We start from the raw sequence: 21,289 nt of genomic DNA, 5'->3' as shown, positions 1-21,289 counted from the left end.
ACAGATGAATGCCCCCTTGGGACCCATCTATATTTCTTCTCTATTTAAACACATGACACTTTACATCTGTCTTTTAAAACTAATTATACAAGCAGCAGCGATAAAAACATAAAATGTCATATACCGTGTATGATAAAAATACCTACAAAAAGAAAAAAAGTGCAGCTGCGTCACCAGCAGATGTTTTATCGCCTCCAGTTTTGTCAACAAAATATCTCTGAAAGCAATTTGGACACAGCGAGCGCCGTAATTACCCAGATAATAAATGAGATTTCTGCTTTTTCACAATAAATCAGCGGAGCTGCCCTGCAGTCAGTGGAGGGGCTCCCATTGTCATTATAGTTTACAACGTTTCCATTGATCAGTGTCTAAAATATTTATATGGCCAGAATGATGATTAGGTGGAAGGGATCAAAATCCCTACTTGTTAAAAGGGGTACTCCAGCTGGTCAAAAAAAAATACTACAAAAACATAAAGGATTGGCTCCTTATCTGCCCCAGTTATGAAACCACCAACAATCTGTTTTCTATGTCAAATAATCATTGCAATTCCGGGTTGAGCGATTCCTAGAATGCATTGCCCTCCCACCCTGGAGAGTCGCTTCCCATAGCACTCATGCCAATTCACTACTCTCCTGCAGAACATTGCTCCCCACAGCAGATTATCTCACCATACAAGTCTTCAGCAGCTGCTGCATTCACTACCTGCTCTTCTGCTTGTGGCGTTGTTTAGCACACCTCATGGTTCCCTAAATGTCCCAACAAATATTTGTTTGTACAGATGTAGCCAGGGTTAACATGATCCCTGATGCAACAATTGTGTCAGGGAGCTATGTTAAGTCAATAAGAAAGTCATTATGATCAAGTTAACACAGGCTACATATGTACATACATGTATATAGTATATATAGTATATATCCAGCCAAGTCTCCTGAGACAGCAAGAGACAGGAGAGAGGAAAGAGATGAGGAGCAGGAGACAACACCACATTAGAAATGAAAAAAATACACAACTTCCTGTTGGGGTAAATCAAGCAAAGTCATTGTGATCAAGTTAACACAGGCTACATCTGTACATACATGTATATATAGTATATATCCAGCCAAGTCTCCTGAGACAGCAAGAGACAGGAGAGAGGAAAGAGATGAGGAGCAGGAGACAACACCACATTAGAAATAAAAAAAACTACACAACTTCCTGTCAGGGTAAATCAAGCAAAAACATTCTAAGGCAAGTAGTATTGGTGATAACATTATATTAATTATATATCTTGGGGTGAAATTTATATACAATTTTCTGATATCGGAATACCCCTTTAATATCTTGTAGATCTTTAAAAATATAAAACATTACAACAACAAAATAACAATATAAATAACATAAGTGTATAAAATATACAAGTCCATAAATGTACTGGCTGGCCCAGCCTCACACTCACCAAACACATCTCTGTATTATCCCCCACACGTGCAAACTTCATTTTCCCAAAAACACCACAATAATAACACAAATATTATCAAAACTCAGAATTTAACTAACAATAACTAACATAACTGTACTCTGTACTAAACCCCTGGTCCGGTTGCATTCAAAAAAATAAATAAATAAAAATGCACAAATAAATACATACATTGATCCCTACACCAAACACCAAAACATATATACTGTGTGTGTATATATATATAAATATATATATATATATATATATATATATATATATATATATATATATTTTTTTTTTTTTTTTTTATGGGGGCGGCCCTGAGCTGGTCCTGCATCCCATGCCCCCAGTACATTACAGACGTCCATGAACTGGCAACATTTTCCAAACCCTAATGCTTAGATTTTGCCCAAGGGCTGCCAAAAAACATAGGCTATATTCTTTTTTTTTCAAAGACTCTGTAGGGTGGCATTCATCCTCTACAGCCACTGGAAGTCAAATGCTGAGCATGTAGGTTCATTGAATGTTGCCAAACCTGAACAGTTCTGATAGTCCGCTCAACCCTAGTCATCATCTCATACACAGAAGGGTTAATCCACCCTTCTTATAGGTTCATCATGAACTGCAAAGATCGCAAATCATGATAAGTCATAGCAATATGACTGTAATAATTCATGTGCAGGTAAGCACGGCATGTACACAAAATTATTCCGAAGATGCACGGAGAAGCTCTGTAAGCAGCACTGTCTATAAAAATCCACTATTAATGCTTTACTGTTATCGAGCATGACACAGTTTTAAACAATCCAGTTTACTCTATAATGTAATCTGCCCGGCTTGATACAAACAACTTCATTATGGAACTTTTTTTTAGTTCAATTGCCTCAACAAAAAACGTATTTCCAGACCAAATAATTCTCTAAACAGTTCTAAAGCAGTAATATATTGAAATAGAAAACTGAACCGCAAAGAACATGTCTCAGGGAGATAGAAGTCAGGGAGAAGATTGATTTTGAGCCTACTGCACTATATCAAGCAATTCTTGGAGATTTTTTTTTTTTTACAATAAAGTCCGGGATGGCTAAGAGGGTCCAGTATTTGTTCACAGGTAGACCACATTAGCGCCTATAGCAGGCTTATCTATTCTATAACATATATCTAGCAGTGATTAGCGGACTTCCAAAAGGTTCTGGTTTGGCTTGGCATTTCACACCTAGAGACTGTAACCATGTTTTCCAGGACTCCCTAGGACTGCATCCAACTTCTCCAGCCACCGTGATTTAAAGAGTCACTGTTGTATTTTAGTCCAAGCTATTTTAAGAAACTTTGTAATTGGGTTTATTAGGCAAATATGCATTTATCTGAATTCAAAAAGACTTTTTCCAGCCCCCCCCCCCTCCCTCCTCTTTACCATCCACTGTAAAATATCAGGAAATTGTGACTTGTTGCATCAGACACAATCATGTCTGTTCTATAAAGAGGGGAGGGGGGGGGAGGAGGGAGTTAGTCGGCAGCAGAGATCAGAGAACAAAGTATTACACAACAGGGAGGTGGGTGACAGCGGTATTTAGATGTCAGAGAGGTCAGTGCTGACTGTCAGAGGAGATAGCCAGGCGATTAACTGTAGATTAACTCTTTGTTGTCCTGTTTTGGTGCCTCATCTCTCTCTACCCCTCCCCTCTCCATAGGCAAGCCATGAAGACAGGGGGGAAAACTTCAAACTGTTTTTTCATGATAAAAATGCATTTTTCGTCTAATAAACCCAATTACAAAGTTTCTTAAAATTAAAAAAAAAAAATTAAACGACAGTGACAATTTAAATGCCAAACCATAGGCTATGCCAAACCAAAGGCTGTATCTATGTTTTCCAGGACTCCCTAGGGCAACATCCAACTACTTCTCCAGCCACCAGGAGTCTAGAGCCCAGCGTTCAGATGAACCCGAATGTTTGGACAGTTCACTCATCGCTAATACCTTAGTGTGTGGAGCTAATGATTGGATGATGGATGGGATTGGGATCATCTACCTATTGGGCCTATAAACAGTAAAAATTACCTAATGGGACACCTATTTGTGCACCTCCCGTATACACTGGGAAACTACATACTGGAGTACGTGTCTACCTACTGGAGTGACCAACCTACCTGCCTAATGGGCAAAGAAAAGGAATATGCTGAAAAGTTTTTTGGCTGAAAGGTTTTTCAGCAATTAGTTGTAACTGAAAGGAATTGTCTTGGCGATCTGGGCCAGATGGACATGAAGGAAAGTGACTAGTGTTGAGAGAACATGCTCTTTTAAGCATAGAGCTCAAGCTCAATCGGTCAAGCATCGGGGTGCTTGATCGAGCTCAATGCTTACCGAGCACCTCAAGGTGCTCAGGTAAAGTTGGCCATATACCTTCAATAACTTGTCAGTTAAATCTCCCGCCTGCCACAGTAAACTATTTCTTTTTTTTGTTCAAATTTTTTTGTACATTTCGTTCCTTGAAGGGATGTTTAAACAAAATATACAAGAATGAAATAAAAAAATGAAATAGATTTCTGAAAGACTCATGGTGGTATCGTGGCAATGGACATTGTTAGTTCTAATGTGTCTTGGAGAAACCTATTACATTATTTTGTTCTAATTTTTGTATATTTAATTTAAGTGTAAAATATACAAAAATTAAGAAACAAAAATTGAAAAGTCTAATCGGGCACCTTCTGCTCTGCCGAGCAGTAGGCAACTGGTTAAATGCATGAGTCTCCCATTGATTTCAATGGAGTTCATTACTGGAGTCGAGCACTCGAGCAATGAAAATGCTTGAGTGCTCATTACTAACATGCACTAAAGCATTTTAGTGCTCACTCAACACTAAACGTGACCAATTCCAATTAGAGAAGATGTCATCTGTGAGTCACTGAATGTAACTGCACAGTACTAGCTTATATGGTCTTCAGAGCTGGCATGAACCACTCTATAGGGGCATATTGGTCTTTGCATAGTCTTTAGGTATAGGGGATAATATGTGGTCATGGTGTGGTGGAATATGTTTCTGTAAGAAATCATAAAAGACCATAATGAATTGTACTTGATCATTATAGATCATTATGGCACATAACAGGTCAATAATGTATTGTATATACTGTATATGCACATAATGTACGTGGTCAACTTATAGCTTTGTGTTGTACAGAGATCAGAAGGGCCTTACTATACCTCCATATATCCCTAATTTCAGCAATGAATGAACTGTGGTATGTTCCACTACATGCCATAATCTGTGGTTATGGGGCAGGAAAAGGCTAGAATAGAATAGTAAACCACAGAAGAGTGGTGTCGTGTTCTGTCATATGGCCTCATGCCCCTGTACCTTTGGCCTTGTAGACACGTTACGCAAATTTGTTTGTAATTGCAGATCCAAAATTACAGACAAATGTAGGACCTTTTCTATTGGGATAATCACACTTTCCATAGTTTTTTACATATTTGTAATCCGCCCCACCAAAAAAATAGGACGTCTTAGTACGGGCCGTAATTAGCCGAACGGATTAGCTAATAGAAGTCAAGAGGATTCACATTTTTTGCCCATGTTACAGTGTTACGAATCTGCAAAAAATACAGATTGCAGATGCACTATGGGCAAACTTTTTGCAGAATACGGACGAAGATTGGGGACATAATTTACAGTCCTGAAAAATTGCTGAATATGTGATTGAGGCCTTATTTTGTATAAAAATACTAGAGTGACAATAAAAAAGAAATTCAAAGCCTCCCACGGAAGTCTGAGTTGTCTTCCGAGATAATTTTGGAGATACGTTTATCAGCAAGAGATGGACAACTGCAAAACACGAATCCTCTTAGAAGATCTAAATCCTCTATAAGGCTGGGTTCACACTATGTATATTTGAGGCTGTATTTGTGATGCTGTATAGCAACCAAAACCAGGAGTGGATTGAAAACACAGAAAGGCTATGTTCACATAATGTTGTAATTGAGTGGATGGCCGTCATTTAATGGCAAATTTTTGCTGTTATTTTAAAACAACGGCTGTTATATTGAAATAATGGCAGTTATTTACCGTTATATGACGGCCATCCACTCAATTTCAACATTGTGTGAACAGAGCCTTTCTGTGTTTTCAATCCACTCCTGGTTTTGGTTGCTATGAGGACTTGACTTGAGGACCAAATACTGCCTGAAGTATACAGTGTGTGAACCCAGCCTTATAAAGAAAGCACCATGAACCGAATCCCTAATCCAAAGAGACAATTCTCTGCGGTCCAGTCGCTAAAGATATTAAAAACAGTCAGGATAAGAAGAAAAGAATAAGGACTCGGCATGTCAGAGATTGAAGATCCCTTCCTGGAAAAGGAAATCACAGCAATCTATTGTGATAGGAAGACTTCATAGTGACAGTTCATGATATGTATGTGGTCGGGGGCAACAATAAGGCCAAATGATCGGAGGGGTCTTCATTTTGTTAAAATTGGCAAAAACAGGGAAAAAAATAATAGCAATAATGGAAGTAACAATAAGTGCATGGCGATTTCCATAATCAGATCTGGGTTCTTTCACCTCAAGGTTACACTTCTCAAGAGAAATTGATTTCAATCTGTTTTTGCGGAGACAATAAACAAAGCTGTCAACTTTGGAAATAAGCGATGCCACATATATCAAGTGACACTTCCTAAGTACCAGGCTAGCAACCGACTCCTGGAGGCTTCTTTTTTTTTTTTTGGAGCCAAACTTTATTACAATCATTACCGAGCAGCTGCTGATCCAAATTAAAGGTTAACCAACTGGGTGGAATGTAAAAAAAAAATAATTACACAACGTATATCCTGTCTGTGTCTAGACTTTCACTTACATATGGATCTTAGGAATTATATAAAAAAATAAAAGGGGAAGCATCTGGGCAAATTAAATATTCATAGCGATGAAGTAACAGGCAATTAATATGGTAAATGATATCCTAAAAATATATACTACAAATCGTTTATAGAAAACTATTGCACCATAGGCATTTTCTGTCTACTTGAGAAGTGTACTTCTCCAGTGTGGGATGCAAGGTACACTATGTCATGATTTATTGTCTTCTACCATTGGTTTGCTTGGGGCAGTAGTTATAATATTGCCTTACCTCTGATCAGTCTGAATTGGTTGCTCATCTCAGGGCTGGTTTAGACTAGAGATGATCGAACAGCGCTGATGTTCAGGTTCGTACGAACTCGAACCATCGGTATTTGACTCCTGCAGTCTTCCCTTTCCGTGGGGAAGGTGGAGACAGCCTGAGTCCCGCCTGGAAAACAGGAATACAACCTATGGCCCAGGCTGTATTCCTGGCCATTTTGTAGGCGGGACTCGGGTTGTTTCCACCTATCCCACAGAACGGGAAGACTGCAGGAGTCAAATACCGATGGTTCGAGTTCGTACGAACCTGAACATCAGCGCTGTTCGATCATCTCTAGTTTAGACTAGGAGTTTATTATTGGTTAGCTTCCCTTTAAATACCCCTGACTTTTGCAGTGCAGTGCGGATTAGAACTAGTGATGAGCAAATGTCTTGATGTTCGGTTCAGGTTCGGTTCGGTTCGAACATTAAAAAAAATTAAAGTGATTGGTTTGTGTTTGCCGAACATTCAAAAAACAAATAACGAATGTAAAGTAGAAGCATACGTTTCGGTCTATGCACATGCGTACAGATTATTAGGCGCAAATGACGCCATTGCATATGTTTCGGTCTAGTGTTACGCACATGCATACAGATTATCAGGTGCAAAGCGTAAGTTGCGCAGTTGCGTACATTGCCAGATAAATGTTCAAAAATTATCGTTCTAACCATTCCGATCATCAAATTGTTTGTGATCGGGGAACACAAACAATTAGCATCATGTTCGTACGAACATTTTCGAACATGTTAGCTCTTTACTAATTATAATATATGTCTTGTAGGTTAAAAGGGGTTTTCTAGCAAAACATGCTGATGAGCTATCCACAGTATAACTCATCAGTCACTGATAACTGAGCTGTTGACACCAGGTACCCCTGCCCAGCAGCTGTTCAGTGCCCACACTACACAGTGAACGTGGCTGGAAGCAGTTGTCTCGGTTCACTGTGTAGCGGTGGCGGGAGGTAACTGCAATTCAGCTCCTGCCCAAGTAAATGACAGCTGTGCTACAGTGACCAGGTCTGGCCACTACACAGTGAATGGAGCCAGCGAGCGCTTAAAGGGGTTATCCAGCGCTACAAAAACATGGCCACTTTTCCCCCTCTCTTGTCTCCAGATTGGGTGGGGTTTGCGTCTCAGTTCCATTGAAGTAAATGGAGCTTAATTGAAAACCAAAAATGAACTGGAGACAAGAGAGAGGGAAAAGTGGCCATGTTTTTGTAGTGCTGGATAAACCCTTTAACAGCTGAGAATAGCTCATCAGGATTTAACATCTCAGGACTGCTCTACAAAAGCACTGAACTTCACACGGGTTAAATCTTTCAGTGCCATTGACCATCTGCCATCATCTGTTATAAAAACTAGCAGCCAGATGGGGCAGGGGGAAATTGATTACAAGTACTAACTTAACTCTCCCCGTGCCCACTGTGAGAGGCGGGACTGGCAGCCGCACCCCTGCCGGAAGGCGTTTTCCTCTGAGTTGTGATGACGTCATGACTTGGGGAAAAATCCCTGTCGCGGCTGATGGACTGGCCATTCAGCCAATCAGCCGGGTCAGGATTTGTCTGCTCTGGAGAACCTGGATCGCATCCGAGGCCCCAAGGCCGTTCCCGTGGCTCACCACAGGCATGGATAGAGGTAAGTTAATCAATTTACCCCTCTGCCCCTGCTGGCTGCCGGATTTTATAATCCGCCGGACTTCTCCTCTAAGGTACTGTTATTGTAGCCATTAAGAGCTGTTCCTCCATTATATGTAAGATGTTCAGTAAGTCTAATGTGTTATGCTGCAACAATCTTTGAACCTTGGTGTTTTGATCTACAATGACTGTGCACCATCATGGGTACCCCAGGGTCAAGGACTTTCCACCTCATGCAGCCCACCATTGGCAAAAGAGCTATGGGACCACAAGGTTAGCACTCATTGCTAGTAACACCTGCACAAAACTACTATGCCCAGCTGGCTTTCATTGTACTTGCTCCCACATTTTACAAGTGTTTTCCTGGTGACATTTGAACATTTCATTACCCTGGGATATCACTTTAAAGATAATTTCTGCATGGACCCAAAAAAGCTCTGATGCTCTGCTCAAAGGTAAAATTGGCAGCACATCATATGGACCTGAACCATCCGTGTAGTCATTCATCTAGATCAGGGGATGGGGAACCTGCGTCCCAACAGCTGTTGTAAAACTACAATTTCCATTATGCCTGGGGCAAAAGCCTTGTCTGTCCAGCCTTGTCTTTCCCATTCCTGATCTACAAAGCTGCCATAAAATGCTGTATTCCTGGTAAAATCAGCTATCTTCAGCAGGTGCCAAGAGCCAGACCGATGGCGATCGGCTGATCAGTGTGACATCTGCATTTTGATAGGGAATGTGCCTTTTAAAGCTTCTGTCGTATCTCAAAGCAACATGCAGAAAAGCTAAATGAAAAATACTGATTAGTCTATTTAAACATTCACTGGGAAATGTATTCATGCTCCAATCTGGCTCAGTAGCACCATGCCTGATGTTGATAGTATTACAAGAAAGGTTAAATCTGTGTATTCTCCCTTTGCTGACAAAATGACATTTCTGAGTTTTTACTGGTAGATGTTAAATGAGATACAACAATGACATTTCCTGTAAGATAAAAAAAATCTAAAGCTGTAACCGGTGCTGTTATATTCTCTCACTTACTTTCAGATCCAAGGAAAATTGTCTGACTAAAAGGGACAGAAGGATAGCCATGTACTAGAGGTAGACCCACACATCTGTACTCTTTACTCTTGTTGCGTCAAGACAAGTCGGAGTTCTGTTAGTGAGTACCGCTAAGGTCAAAATCTTAAAAAATAGTCCATATCTACCTTAGAGGGAGGATCTGTCCACCTTTATGGAGAAAGCCACAAGGACTCAGAACCTTTAAGGCAAGAGGCCAACTTAGAAGATAAGACTATTGTCAGGAACTTACCTTGCCTCGCCCCAGCTGCCGTCTCTTCTGGCATTCCAGTGGAAGTGTTCTGGCATCCCCATGATGATCAGCCCTAGGTGGCGCAGCCAATTAGCTGGGGTTCCAGGAAAATGGATTGCATTGCCGGCCTCCTGAGGCTCTATATAACCTTTCTACATCTGCAAGAGAGTGCTTGTGATTCTGTCACAGGTATGTAGGGATACTGCTGCATGGGACCCTGGGAGGAAGAGTACTATCAAGAAAACATCTTACCACCTCAGCCATCTCCCCTAGGGACCTCTGTCAGAGCATTCTGGCATCCTCATGAGGACTATTGCTAGGTAGCGCAGGACTCCCCCCGGAGGGGGACCGCAAGTCATGGGTCACCCTAACGTGCATACCGGAGGTGATTCCCGGCACCCCCGTTGTAAAAACCGACTTCCATGGGGGGTCTCGATGTCACTTTTGTACCGGGCCTAGGGTGCACCATCGCCAGGTACAGGCGAGTGGTTTGTCCCGGTCGGTTCTCCTCCTGCATGGTAGGGGCACGACTTTGGGGGCCTGCTGCACCGGGTCGGTAAGTGCCAGGTACGCGGTTGATGGCTCATGTTGTTGCCGTCAGCCAATCATTGAGAGGGCAACACCAGGCCAATGAAATACAGCAGCAGCATCTTGCACTATATTTACCTACTTATTACAGAATCATAGGCATTCTGTAGCAGATGTTGGCTTTTAAGTAAAGTGGGATGCCGGCGTCATGCCTGATCGTCCCTGAATTGATTGGCTTGGCCTTTTCTGATATGTGGTCCCGGGTTGCCTAGTGATGTTCCTCATGGAGATACCAAAATGCTTCTACCAAGGGTCTCAGAGTTGATGGTTGTGGTGCTGTAGCGTGTTGAGGTAAGTCCATGACAACTTTATGATTTTGTTGAACATTCCTTTTCCAAACCAAGGATATTAATATGGATCTAGACTCCTTTTGTAGTTATCACAGCTTACACTCTTCTGGAAAGACTTTTTACAAGATCTCACATTGTCTGTGGGAGTTTTTGACTATTCATTCACAACAGCATTTTAGAGGTCAAGCACTTGATGTTGGAGAAGAAGGCATGACTCACAATCAATGTTCCGATTTTCCAAAGGTGTTGGATTGGGTTGGCTTGGGTCAGGGTTCGGGTCATCAACACCAAATTCATTGCCCCATGTCTCTATGGACCTGTTGTTATCATTTTTATGAAAGACCATCAAGCTCATGAGAACCTCAAAGATTATGGTGCTCAATGGAAGTAAAGTTGACAACATAAGTTTCTCCCCTCCTTGCATAACCTCCTTGTGGGTTGCTTTCCACTTGACTTGTCCCTTTCCAAACCCGATAGCCTGCCATCACATGACACAATCCTTCTTCTAATCCTTGAGTCATCCACCTTGTCCATACTAAACCATCCTTTTAATGGCTAACATTACGGCAACACTACACTATAGCATGACAACACTACACCACACCATCTCAAGCCTGATCAATAGTCCCAGACTTTATTTTTGTACACATTCCACGCTAGTCCCATAAACCAAGCCAAATACAACCGATACATTAATATTCCTGCTCCCATCCACCACTCAATTCTCCTCGCACATCTCCCGTACACCTACTGTGAAATTGTCTTTGATCTAATTGATCTCTGTATTTTCCGCTGCTTACAAATTGTTTCCTTTGTACCTGCAGATGCTGATGGAATAATTTTTTCAACATATTACACACAGCTTTCCTAATGCGCTTCCAATTACGTCTCGGCGTTAATGATCTCGACGTCCAAGACGATGTCACATTTTAATGAGCGCTCTTTTCTTAGAGGAGAGAGACGCCCTCCATGACATTACTTCCCAGAGATCTTCTAACTCTTTGGCTTTAATTGGAAATTTTGCACATAAAAAAAAAAATAAATCAGTCAATGATATCTCGTTTGAGAGATTTTGGTCAAAGACAAGGAACAGGATATTCGATTTTCTGGAAAAATCTCCGGTGTGAAGGCTGCATTACTTAGCTACAAAATTCACAATCCAAATCCTGTCAACTCCTGAATGCAGTGGTATTAGCGGAGATTGTATATAGAGGTTTAGCCATTGAAGAGCAGATAGCTTTGTCATTAGTACTTGATACTGTCTCTTTCCGTCACGGTATTGTTTGTACTAAAAAAGGAAAGCCGCGCTGTAGGAAAGTCAGGCTGCTGTCAGTAAGCCCAGAAAAGCCATCTTTAAGTCGCCGTCTTTATACTTACAACTGGAATTGGATTTCTCTCTGCAGTACAATGACTATGTAACAACCTGCTTTAAAACGCGCAGTAATTGGCTGCGCTGAAATATTTAATGAGCCAAAATAACATAATGGAAGCCTTAAATGGAAATATAATGGATATTGCAGGTGTTTAGCACAACCTCAAAACAAATATGCTCAATAGAAAAGCTTTTAGTTAGTTAATTGCCACCTACTAAAACAGTACAGCACATAAATACCGGGTAAAACGCGTGGTCACATCATTACAGACACCATCCGGTAGAATTGGCTTCCACAGGTGGAAATGATTTACGAGGGTTTAAAGTGAATTTTCTACTATGTAGATAAATACAGATGGAATTCGGGGCTAAATCCTATCATAAATTTACAACATAATCTGCATAATTCAACAGTACAAGTAAATGTAAGAAAGTTTTTAATGTATCTTATTACAGAATAATTCTACTTTCTCATATTCCTTTCCTACCCTAGTCCTAAACTCATCATTCACTTTGGAATAAACTACTCAAATCCATCTCCAGATGGGTCAGCGAGCTGCAGAATCAGGTTAAAGTCACCCATAGAAGTTGAAGGAGAGGGAAGTAAAGGGAGAGGGAGTATTAAATCTCACCTTAGTACTTAATTTAAGGGTTATACTGCTTAGTACTGTTCCATAACGCCCTCCATGCTGCTACTGTTTCTTAGAGTGTGGTACAGAAATAGAGGGACATTGGCAAATTACCTTTACCATAGGCCCTGGGCTGTTCACCTGTGGGCCCCCCACCCCCACCCCACTGTAACTATGGCAGCACTAGCGTAATGTTCATAGAACTAGATAGATAATCTCATGGTGCCTTGATTTGTGCAAAATCACTGTAAAAAGTTAGTGATTGTTTTGCAAATCATGGCAGAACTGTACCCAGGAGACTATACACCACTGAAAGTATATGCCTGTTTGGGTGGCCATGGGCCCCCGAAACTGACTTATTATAATCCGCTATTGTATAGGGCAGTAGGACTCCCTCTTGTGTGTGTGTGTGTGTGTGTCTGTGCAGTATATGGGAGACATCATAGCAGATGGCATTCATCCAATAGCTTAAGAACTACTTAAAATAAAAGATGAAGAAGGAAAAACAAATGGCATAAATAAAGTATATAATGGTTCTTGTACTATTTCCTATATGTACACATAACTTTCAGCTTATGTTCTAAAGATACCTTAAAGTGAGTCTTTACCAACATTCTGCCCCCCTTCCCACCAACTGTATGATCAGATAGCTGCTTTTAATCCAAGATCTGTCCTGGGATCCGTTCGGCAGGTGAGGCAGTTATTGTCCTGAAAAATAACTTTTAAACTTGCAGGCCTGCGACGCCTCTACGTTCCTCCTAAATAATGCCCCAGGCAGGATTTCTCCAAATCACCACTGCACTTGTTACTTAACGATCCAGCACATGTGCAGTGTTTAGACAAGTGATGATTAGGAGGAATCCTGCCCAGGGGGATTCCTAATGATGAAGAGGGCGGGGAGGAGGGACAGAGAGGCAGTGCAAGCCTAGGGCACAGACACTCTAGGCCACGCCAATTTGACACAGGGCTGCAAGTTTAAAAGTTGTTTTTTAGGACAATAACTGCATCACCTGCCGAACGTACCCCAGGACAGATCTTGGACTAAAGGCAGCTATCTGACAGTACAAGCGGCTTGGAGGGGGGGGGGGGGGTCAGATCATGGGTACAGAGTTGCTTAAAGGGGGTACGCTGAAGATCTTTTTTTTCTTTTTTTGCTAATTAATTGGTTTAATTCATTTGAAATAATTCATTACTTTATAATTGACCTTCTTTAATAAATGTATACTTTTCCTCTACTACTAAATTGACTAGCAGCAGTAAGGGGTGACATGGGCCCCTCTGCTGCAACCAACGTTCATCGTAGGAATTGCAAGGCAATCTAAACCCTGCAGTTTCTGGACTCTGCTCTGATCAAGTATTACTGGACAGCTCTATACAGAACAGGACATATTATTAGAATATACAATCCCAAGGGGGAGGCATTGCTATAGCACAGCGCGACAGCCTCTCCACATTGCTATGGGTTAGTGCCCCCACTATACATCTGTATGCCTCCAGGTAAAATAGGAATCTGCAAGAAATATAAACACATGGCATTCTCCATCCCATCACTTCTACAGTAGAATCCAGTGCTTGTCAGAGACACCATACAGCTGCTGATAGAGTACCTGGCTGAATGAATCTGTTAATGACAGCACAGGTTCACCGCTCTTTTAAAGAATTATAGTCATAGGTGAAGAGCGGTGACTACTATATTAGTTCTGCAGGCACATGGACTGATAAATCATTCCACAAATCACACCTACTAAATCCGCAGAAGCTTTACTTGTGGAGGGGGAATGGTTGTAGTTATATGCAGTACATTGCATGTACCAAATAATTTATGTGTTTTCAACACATTGGGGGGGATTTATCAATAGTTGTTGTGTTAGCTTTGGGGTAAAATTGTTGAAAATTTTAGTAGCAATTGCTTATTTTCTCAAAAATTTGCAGTGACTTGATGTGACCAGCTGATAATCTAAAGTAATCTAAAACGTTCAGGCAGTTAATAAGTTGCCACGAGATAGTAGATGGTAGAATTATCCCCAAGCTAATTGTGCAAGTATCAAGAAATATAACTCTTATTTCAATCCGCCACTCCATCGTTGCCATATTAAGCTTTAGAGGTTGTATGCAAATTAGGAGATTTGCATACAACCGTTCCCACTGAGCAAAACTAGCGGAATTGTCCGCCGCGGAATGTCGTTAGCCTCCCTCTCATAATGGGAGTCTATGGGAGGTGCGCGCTCCTGCTCTGTCCGCGCTGAAGAATGAACATTCCGCTAGTTTTGCTCATTGGGAACGGGGCCTTATACCTCTGTTTTGATTGACCAACCTGTGGGCTTTATCTATTAATTTGCATAAAACTTCTAAAGCTTATATCTGGAGTGATGGATTAATATAAGAGTTATATCTCCTGATTCAGGATATTGTACACTGCCTGTACTTCAGTCGAGAAAAGGCTGCTTACAGTTCCGCTTTAAAGGGAATCTATCAGCATGGTCGGATTCTAACAGGGTTCATCAGGGGAGTACCTCCAGCACCCTATTCTTACCCCGAGTGCACAGAACAGGGCACTGGAGTGCTATGGTGGAGGTACCCTGTACTTCTTTGCCACATCCCCTATTAGAATCTTAGTTGAGGATGTCCTAGCCTGTTGATGGATTCCCTTTAAATGATACAGACATGACTGTACAAAAATACTAAAAGTCACCTCTCCTCGCCGTTCGGGGACCTCTGGCGCTGCACATGTCATGACCTGGCTGATGGACTGGCCGCTCAGCCAGTTAGTGACTGGGAGGGGCCCTCCAGTAACTGATTGGCTGAGTGGGCTGTCCATCAGCCGGGACATGACATGTGTAGCGCCGGAGGCCCCAGAGCGGCGATCCGGGGAAAAATGCCTTCTGGCGGGGGTCCTGAGGCTGGTGCCGCCACTCACCCTGGGGACAGGGAGAGGTAAGTTAGGACTCCTTATTATAGTCCACTCTGCCCCTGCCGGCTGCCCAATTTTAAATGGATGATGGATGGATTACAGGGCTCTTGTATGCGTACAACCTTTTGCTACCACATTTATTAAAGGGGTAAAATATCTTCCAATAAATTACCATTCCTTTGACTCCTTAAAACTAGAGATGAGCGAACTGGGTTCGGGTTCGAGTCGATCCGAACCCGAACGTTCGGTATTTGATTAGCTGGGGCTGCTGAACTTGGATAAAGCTCTAAGGTTGTCTGAAAAACATGGATACAGCCAATGACTATATCCATGTTTTCCACACAGCCTTAGGGCTTTATCCAAGCTCAGCAGCCACTGCTAATCAAATGCCGAAAGTTCGGGTTCGGATCGACTCGAGCATGCTCCAGGTTCGCTCATCTCTACTTAGAACGTATTATAAAGAATACACATCAGAGGAAATACCGCTGCATACATTTCATCCAATCCTAGATTTAGATTGATTATAGAAGGACTACATAATGGTGGAAGCCGGCCTAGGGCTGGAAGCATCACACTGCCGAATACGAGGACCTCTCCACGGACTCTTATTGATTAAATCCCTGCTCCAAAACGGTTCCCTGTGATTGCAGTTTTACACAATCCAGCCCGGAAGGGATTAATGACTCGACATTCATCACGTCTGAAACTATTAAAGACGCCTGCAAGGTCTTCCAGGTCTCGCTGAAGTTGTCCCCCAGCAAAGGTGGATGAATTTTATCTTATTAAAAAATCTTTTGCCTGTATAAAATGCAATGAATAATTGAAGTTTTCTTGAAGAGTCACGTCTCGCCTCAGAAGGTATTCAAAAACAAATGGGAAAACTGTTTACAGCTTTATTTCTATGCAGCTTTATAGTCTGTATCACATATAAGTAATCTGCCCCCAGGAGTGGGATCTATTATGTGGCGGAGTCTCCATACGTTAGAGTAAGGGCCCTTTTACACAGAGTGATAATGGTCCAAATTGGGCGATTATTGCTCCGTGTAATAGAGACAACTAGCGATGAGCGAATAGTGAAATATTTGAATATTCGATATTCGTAAAAATATCTCCCGAATATTCGATCGAATATTCGATCCCAGTAAAGTCTATGGGAATAAGTATTTGATTATTGAAAAACATCTATACGACCACTTGGAGGTAAAAACCGGAAGCTGGGGGATTTGAACGCTTATCGAATATTTATCGAATATTCGGCGAACTATTGGTTAATATTCGATATATCGAATACCTTACTATTCGATCGAATATCTATTCGATCGAACAGTATTTGCTCATCACTAGAGACAACAATCAGCCAATGAAACGAGGCATAGCCAGCGGCTGACGATTGCCCAAACACCTGACACCTTACCTCTGGTTTCGGCAGCTGCGGCATCTGACCGGCCTGTCAACTGAAAGGCCACTCAGCCAATCACTGGCCTGTGATTGGCTGAGCGGCCAGTCAGCTGACCCGGAAGCTGCAGAGCACAGGAGAGAGGACCGGGAGCGGGGAAAGGTATAGTACCAAATGTTAGTGCAAGGACTGCATGGACATCGCTAATGATTATCCCGATTATAGGCCCAGTAAACAAGTTTCAATCTAGCAGATTGGCTCTGGTTTACTAAAATGGTTGGGCCTTAGTCGGCCTGTGTAATAGTACCCTAACAGGCACAGAATAGCCCAACGTCTTGTCTCAGTCTATGTTTTTTTACTCTTTTTTTTTTTCAGACCCTGATCAAGTATGCTGAATAATTCAGAGCTACGGTACAACGGGTTATTGGTACACCTCCATAAACAAAGCACAATACAAAAGGTTGGATAAAGGTGCAAGTGTTTCTCTAGTCTGATAAATCATTTTCAAGTTCATTTCCGTCGATTTCTACTCAGGTCTAGAAAAATACAGAAACACAGCAGGAAAATACTCTCTGAAATGGAAATATGTGTATAGTTTATTCCTACAACCCTCAACCACTACAACATTAAAGAAGAACAGTTGACTGTAGCTGTATAAATGATATAATAAACATTCTTAAAGTGACACATTCTTAAAGTCATCTTTTATCAACTGCAGATTGTGTTAAGTGGGCGTGGCCTCGCGGCATTAGCACCACTTAGTCCCGCCCACAACTATTGGAACAGGCTGGCCGAAAGGTCTAGACTCCACCCCCTTTACGTCAGCCAACCAATGGGCGTCAAGGGGGTGGGGCCAACGTTGCAGTTGTGGGCGGTTCTAAGTGGTGCTAATGCTGCGAGGCCACACCCACTTAATACAATTTGCAGTTGATAAAAGGACACTTTTTACTTGAACAAGCACCATGATGTATGATATGAAATAAGGTATGAAAAACGCTAAATTTACCCTTTACACCTGTGTAGAGATGTCAAAATGCACAAAGGGGGGGGGCAGTGTCACTTTAAAGGCGTTACCAGGACTATGAATTGATGAGCTATACAACAAGTGCCACAACACTTCATTATTTACCTGGAACAGCACCATGCTTTTAACAGTGGCCGGGCCTGGTATTACAGAGTCCCATTTACTTGAATTAGACTAAGGGCCCTGTTCCACCGGACGATTATTGTTCAGATTATCGTTAAATCGTTCGAAACGATAATCATTTGGTTGAAATGCAGTTAACGATTAACGACCGAACGAGAAATTGTTGATCGCTTTATAAGACCTGGCCCTATTTTTATCATTGCTCATTCGCAAAACGTTTGCAAATCGTTCGCATTGAATAAGACGTCGTTCGGTCGTTCACAGTAGATACAAACGCAATTGCGAAGAAATAGCAAAGAAAAAACGATCGCAAATATGATCATAAGTAACGATTATCGTTTCATGGAAATGAGTGAACTTTTCAGGTCTTTCGCAATAGTTTGAGGTTGTTAATCGTTAACGATTATGCGAACGATAATCGTCCGGTGGAATAGGGCCATAAGCAACTGCTTGCTGTAATACCAGGCACAACCACTACCAAAATTATAGTGCTGTACCTGGTAAACAATAATGAGCCATGGCCCCTTAAATCGTTTGAGATTTTTGAAGTGATAGAGCCACATTAAGGCTATGTTCGACAACGTCTTTTTTTGGCAGTTTGTAAACAAATAGCACGATGATGGCTGTTATTTGCACTCAAACGGCCATAAAAGACGTTGTGGAGACATTGCCTTAAAGGGGTAGTGCGGCGCTAAACAATTATTCACTAAATAACATGCCGTGTCATCATCTGCTCAGCCGCGATTGGCTGAGCATAACTGTGCTCAGCCAATCGCGGCTGAGCAGCTGATGACGCGGCAGAGGGCGGCCGTCACGAGGGACGGTCGGAGCGGTTTGGCCGGCTGCCCGAAGATTACATCATTGTCACAAGATGGCGGACGGGGGTCGACACGGATCAGGTGAGTATAAAGCCCTACACTTCCGGGGGTGGTGTGGGTAAACACGGGGAAGGGGGCCATTCACTAACATAACATACATTACAAAGTTGTATAACTTTGTAATGTGTGTTATTTAGTGAATAATTGTTTAGCGCAGCACTACCCCTTTAAGTAAATTTAAAATAAAACAGTTCAGTAACCATGAGAGTGCATGAAAGTCATTTTGAAGCTATGCTAACATTTTTAAGTTTATTGGACAACCGCCATTTTACAACCAATAACGTCCATTATTTTGTAACGAGCTGTTATGATATAAATAATGGCTGTTATTATTATTAAATAATGGCCGTTGATGGTCATAAGATAACGACAGTTAAAAAAAAAAAAATTGGTGTATTTTTTATGCTGTGCTGAGTTGTACAACCTGAGCTCTACTCCGGAGCTGTATTCATAATTCAACTATTTTTTATTGGAAATATAAATTACACTAATTCCCACTTCAGGAACATAGTAGGAAAAGGCGGACATCTTGTAGTATACAGTGGCTAATAATGATCATGATCAGCTCCCCCTTTTCTTGACGTGGGAACATAGCCGAAGACTGTGCAGCTGAGCTCCTACAATGCTCCACGATCATTGGGTTTCCTTAAATCAGATAGTTCTGTAGTGCCAACAAAACATCCTGGGAGATTTCACTGTCGTTTTTGTATGTTTTTTTTTTTTTTTTTTCTTTTCAGAAATCAATAGTTCAGGCAATTTTAAGAAACGTTGTAATTTGATTTATTAGGCAAATCTGCCATTATCTGCATTCAAAACGACTTTCCCCAGGTCCCCCCCCCCCCTCCCTCCTCTCTCTCATTCACTGCTCATTACCAGGAAATCTCGATTCTTTTACATCAGTCGGGCCCCGTGTAACCTATGGAGAGGGGAGTGGGAAGGAGGGAGGAGGGAGTTTAGTCACCAGCAGAGAGCAGAGAACAAAGGATTACACAGTGGGAGCTGTGTGAAAGCCGGTAATCAGAGATCAGAGAGGTAAGTGCTGACTTCAGAGGAGATAGCTTGGTGATCTAGCTGTAAATTAACTGTTTGTTGTCCAGTTTTAGTGCCTCATCTCCCTCCCCTCTCCATAGAGAACCATGAAGACAGGGGGGAGAGCTTCAAACTGCTTTTTCATGATAAAAAATTTTCGGCTTATAAACCCAATTACAAAGTTTCTTAAAATCGCCTGTACTATTGAATTCTGCAAAAAAAATTTAAATGACAGTGACACTTTGGGTATAATGCAGCTTGTAACTCAGGGTAAGTCATTGTATCTTTTTAGAATAGTTCCAAACAATTTTATATACTGTACTTTTATTTATTTTCAATAAAATCATAAAAATTTAGCTAACCTCCATTGTCCTTGAGATGCAGTGCAATCTTTGTGTCATCTGAAAAAAACAAAAAAAACAACAGTCACAGTTTTACCAGAACTTTGTATGAAGTCAAAATCGTCATGCGATATGGCGCTACTTCTTGTTTTCAAAAAAGGCCAATGCAACTGAATAAAGTTTTATATTTTCAAACTTGTCAAACAATGGAAAAAGTTGCCGTGAACTTCAGCTTCAATTTGTCACAAGTTTTGATTAGAAACTTATATGGAACAATTTTGAATTTGAAATACTTGAACTTTGCGTTAATATTGCCCCAAACTGCAACCTACTCCTCTCTGCGACTTACCCTCTGTAGGGAGGCTGCTCGGTAGATGTGATGTTGTTAATCTTGACGTTGTGGTATAATGTCTGGATGTTGTCACATGTGCTCTGCTGGTGGTGTGACGAGGGGGCGATGTTGTCGCTAAAAAGTCTTCACACATCTTCTCTTTGGACTGTTCAAAAAGAGAAAAAAAAATACAGAAAGAAGTTCCGCATATTAGGTAAGGACAGTTATAGTTTAAGAGTTTTTTTTTTTTTTTGTCTTAAAAATAAGAATAAATCAATAAATATACATTTATAAATATAAATGCCTTAAAGGAAAAAATTTTTAAACTATTAAATTCAGCTCATATGTCCATAATATCTTGATAGTAGCAACTCAAAAAGGAACAAGGAAATCCACTGGTGCTGTTGGACGTCAGAAGCCATGTCAAAAGTTATTGATCACAGGGGGTCTTACTGATGAGACCTGCTGTGATCAGGTGATATAACCGGGTAGAGAGAGAATAAAAAACATAATTTTTTATATGTTGCTGCCCATGGTGAGACTAACAATTCATTCCATACTTGTATTTATCTATTCAGTCTCCTTCTCCCAGTTCTGAGCTGCTGCTTTCTGCTGAAAACATAAAAATCAGTGTGTGAGCTTTTCTCCATGCCACCCCCCTTTTGAGACAGCTGATGTAAACAAGTCTCTGGCAGGCTGTATCTGCAACAGTGTTGCTTCTTTGTAATGCTGGGAGGAGTAATCACTAATCAGTGAGTTCATCAGCAACTTGACCTCAGATTAACCCTCCCAGCAATGCAAAAAGACTACAATGTTGCAGATAAAGCTGGCCAGTGACC

At 41.4% G+C, this 21,289-nt stretch overlaps 1 protein-coding gene across 1 annotated transcript in view; it reads right to left on the bottom strand.

The window, feature by feature from the left end:
- PLXDC2 (plexin domain containing 2) overlaps positions 1 to 21,289 on the bottom strand; it is a 317,756-nt gene that overhangs the window by 8,684 nt on the left and 287,783 nt on the right. Inside the window, exons 11-12 of the mRNA XM_069959035.1 lie at positions 20,469 to 20,616; positions 20,141 to 20,179 (exon numbers count right to left, since the gene is read on the bottom strand). Coding sequence (XP_069815136.1) covers positions 20,141 to 20,179; positions 20,469 to 20,616 — 187 coding nt within the window. The remainder of the gene's footprint in view (positions 1 to 20,140; positions 20,180 to 20,468; positions 20,617 to 21,289) is intronic.

The sequence above is a fragment of the Dendropsophus ebraccatus genome, chromosome 2 (assembly GCF_027789765.1).
Source record: "Dendropsophus ebraccatus isolate aDenEbr1 chromosome 2, aDenEbr1.pat, whole genome shotgun sequence".
In the NCBI taxonomy this organism is placed as follows: Eukaryota; Metazoa; Chordata; class Amphibia; order Anura; family Hylidae; genus Dendropsophus; species Dendropsophus ebraccatus.
This window is presented reverse-complemented; position numbering and strand designations above follow the sequence as displayed.